Source organism: Panicum hallii, chromosome 4 (genome assembly GCF_002211085.1).
Source record: "Panicum hallii strain FIL2 chromosome 4, PHallii_v3.1, whole genome shotgun sequence".
NCBI classification, from domain to species: domain Eukaryota; kingdom Viridiplantae; phylum Streptophyta; class Magnoliopsida; order Poales; family Poaceae; genus Panicum; species Panicum hallii.
In genome coordinates this window covers 43,613,905-43,617,814 of record NC_038045.1, presented here as the reverse complement: position 1 = coordinate 43,617,814, position 3,910 = coordinate 43,613,905, and the positions used below count along the sequence as shown (strand labels likewise).

The 3,910-nt window shown below is 43.8% G+C and overlaps 1 protein-coding gene across 1 annotated transcript; it reads left to right on the top strand.

Annotated features, from left to right (window-relative positions):
* The first annotated feature begins 1,033 nt into the window (after window positions 1-1,033).
* On the top strand, window positions 1,034-2,012 carry LOC112890261. Its single transcript, XM_025957167.1, has one exon. The coding sequence runs from the start codon at window positions 1,174-1,176 to the stop codon at window positions 1,645-1,647; it is 474 nt and encodes a 157-aa protein (XP_025812952.1). The 5' UTR covers window positions 1,034-1,173; the 3' UTR covers window positions 1,648-2,012.
* The last annotated feature ends 1,898 nt before the right edge of the window (window positions 2,013-3,910 follow it).

Sequence of the window (3,910 nt, the reverse complement as noted above, 5' to 3'; positions counted from 1 at the left end):
TCTATCGCACGCTCGATATACAGTCGCACGCCACCCTAGACCCCAAGGCCCCAAATCTGTATGAAGCTTATCCTCCAAACCATCATATGTATAGGTATTGTGTTGCTACAAACGAGGTCCAAACACTACAACTGACTTCGTATTAAGAAATGTTTTATGAGAAATTGCTAGAAAGGGCTATCCTTTGTAGTTCGGTATACCACTGTTTTTACCAATAATTGCGTACTAGTATATCTTTAGTTCCCTGTTTCCTTGTTTGATTTGTTCTTTCTATTCTTATTTGACTACCTACATGTACACTGAGCATATTTTTTGGATTATAAAGTACAACTCAGATACTTACAATATACACACACTCACCTCTATGAACGCACGTACGCAAATCTTGCCTCTATGAGCATCTTCGAAAATTGAACCGGCAGATCCTCGAGATTGACAGTCACCATAGGCGGCTCGCTGTCGACGGGAACGTCACGCACCACTAAAAAGCATAACGCCATTAAATTCTAAAATATTCGCTCCTACGGTGAGTCGATCCCAGGATCTGATGTGCTAATTAGGCTCATGTAGTCACTAGGTTACAGGCCCTTTCGCGTATTCACGTCTTTCCTAAAAAAATTGTAGAAACGTGTATTTGTTCAGTAATCGTCCAGATTATACTTGGATTGATCATGTGGAATCTACACGCACGAGCTGCATTGGCAGAGTACAGACAGTTCAGGAGACCCAACTACGCGTAAACAGATGGCGCGCCCCTTTCACATTTTACACGACCACATTAAACAAACATAAAAACAACATTTTGCTTGCACGATCATTAGCACGCACTGGCCTAGTGATGCTTTTCGCTTTTGTCCATACTCGATGACGATCATACGCTCCATTAGGCTAATTAATCAATCCCGCACTGTCCCCGAATCTGCCGTCACACTCCATTGCTCTCGATCGCTCGTCAAAGGGGCACCAACCTTCCTGCCGTCTTCTTCTTCCACCTCCATGCTCCAGCTCCCCCCTATAAATCCAGCCACTTGACTCGACGACCACCCCCAACGCGATTGAGCTCACAGGTTAGATAGAGGTTTTGCCAATCATAGCAGGGGCTAGATCGTGACAGGTGTGGTGTTAGCTACTTGCCAGGGAAATCCAGAAAGGGAGAGAAGCAGCTAGCTAATCATGGGTGATCAGACCAAGTGCTCGTCGTACACGAGGCTGGGCCTGCGGCGGTGGCCGCGGCCGGCGAGGGGGTTCCGGCTGAGCCCGACGCGCATCTCCGTGCGCCGCCTGCGTGCCAGGCTGTCTACGCTGCTGGGGCTCCTGGGCCGCTACGTGCGCAACCTGCGGCTGCTCACGAGGGGCCGCGTCGCGGCGGGCAGCAGCTCGCCCCCTGCCGGCGCCACCGGCGGCAGCAGGAGGTTTCTGGTGGGCGGCCAGAAACCAAGCGCCGTCGCCGGAAAGGGAGCTCATCAGGTTGGTGGGAACGGCAACGGCAGCAAGGCGCCGCGGCGGCCGCCGTGCATGCGTTCCAACTCGTTCTATGCTCGCGCCGTCGCCGAGTGCCTCGAGTTCATCAAGGGCAGCAACGTCCCGCCGGCCTCGCCGTCGCCGCTGGCGCCGCACGGCACGCCGCGGCGCGGCAGCAGGTGCTGAGAAGGCGACGACGCGAGTTTTAATTACCAGGTCGTGCAGATTTTTTTTTTTGGAGCAAAACCAGGTCGTGCAGATGAGTCCATCAGCTTGTAGATACGCCGTCGGGTGTTCATGGTTGGATACTTGGATGTTTTGTTCTTATTCTTCGTTGGAAACTTGGAACCCTGGCAGTTTTTTTTTCTTTTTAATTTCCTTCTGTAAGAGTTTTTATGTTTTAGTTAGATTCTTTTTAGTGAGAAAAAAGGGTAAAAATGTGATGAAGGTCTATGAGAAGAGGGTTGACGATTGATGCAAAAACATGTGAGTGGCTGAGTGCCACATAATTTGTCAAGGATTGCCACATGTGATTTTTCGGTGTGAGAATATTTCAGTTCGTGCCAGACTTCTTGCCAGGGCATAACGGCTCTCTCCAGCGGTAGTTGACACCCAACAATTTATATAGAAAATAATAACAATATCTAGCTAGCTAATACTACTAACTTTGATTCCGAGAATGCTGAGTTTATTTGGACCGCAATGAGGTGGTGGAGCAAAGGCCTTATTGCTTTTCGTTCGTAAGACAGTTAAAGCTCTTTAAATGTTGTGGTTTTGAAATATCATGATACCAAGAAACTGTAGTTTAAGAGCTAGACTAGAGGCGTGCAAAACCATGGTTTAGGGAAATTAAAAGGAAATGAGATTTTGAATCTCCAAAAAAATCAACAAATTTAGTAATATCATGGTTTTGGAACTACATAATTAGTCTTCCAAAACCAAAGAAATTATAAAACCGCAGTATTCCCCTAAATAAAGCTCTATAAGAATGTATCCAAACAGGGCCTAAGATTGTTGGCTTGTTTACTTGGATAACAATTAAATAGGGACAAAATAATAAATTAAAGTTCAAAAGGATGTATTAGAGTTCTTGATAGATTTTATACTTTAAGCCAGAGTATCAGTCACTGAACATCACGGGGATTATCTCTAGTATTGTCAGCTGCAGCTTTGTTTGATCAATTCATGAAAGCGCTGTCTGACTCACCTGCAATGTGTTCCTGCGTGAGCATATGGTCGATCGTTCATCTGGTGCTATCAAGACATATATATATATATAATCCCAAACAATGTCAACTAGTAGGATTTGAAACAATTATCTACTAAGTGTACTCGATCCGTAAGCAGCTACACCTTACCTATTGCAGATTAAGAAGATCGGCTTTGATGCCCGGTGTTGGAAACGTCCCTTTTGCCTCGAACGTATATGGGAGAAGCTAACACGCAATCGAGTGTTTTAGCCTCTCCTTGCATTCGATCTAGGGTTTGCCAGAAAAAATTTCAGCACTTTATGCGTGTATAGGAATCTTTATCCGGCCTTGGGCTTCTCCGATGTAGCTGCAGTGCTCCTCCGACGAGCAATCTACGGCTCGGGCCTTTAGCGCAGTCTTAATAGCTATGACTAGTATAGTTTCCAATAATCTAGTGTATGATGTCATGTAGGATTTATCCAGTGTATGATCTTATGTAGGATATTTTGCTGATTTTCACTGCAACTAAAGAGGACAAAGAGTGAAAAGCTAAGAAATTGAATCTCATGCAAACAAATAGTTTCCTATAAAAAATTAAAGTTTAAAGAAGTATATATATGAAATTTATTGGGATAGATATCACAAATACTAAGATAGGATTAAAGAGTGGGGACGAAGAGGATTGGTGCAGAGAGGAGAAAGATTATTGGAGGAATTTATTTTGTAGCTACAATTACATATTTACATATAATGTATTGAAAGTTATACTTTCTTATATAGTGTCTACGTGACATGGCACGATATAGATACTGCTTCGTAGTTTCTTGGTTGAAATTGCCTTTAAAACGCTCAAAAAAAGTCCACCACTCCCCGCATTAAATTAAACCGCTCGAGTGACGTTTAAACGTACCTAAACTCTGGTCGTCAAAGCTCAAGACTGTAACACCGAAAACTTGAGAATGTTTTGGGTGGGAATCGTGAAACATGGAATTTACTAGCGGTAAGTGAAAATTTTTCTTGGAGGGTTGGACATAGTGTTAGTTCACTTGTTGTTTACTCCCTCCGTCCTAATATACAAGGCGTAACCACTTTTTACTCAAATTCTATAATATAAATTCCATAATATAAAGCATGCTCTATATATAGACACGTACATTGATGTAGTAATACTAGTATTAATAGAGAGAATTAAATAGGTTCCTCGATTTTAAACCAGAGCTGGTTACGCCTTATGTACTAGAGGGACGGAGAAAGTATTC

Coding starts and splice junctions, on each gene's coding strand:
- LOC112890261 (XM_025957167.1), top strand. CDS start 1,174: ATGGGTGATCAGACCAAGTGCTCGTCGTACACGAGGCTGGGCCTGCGG.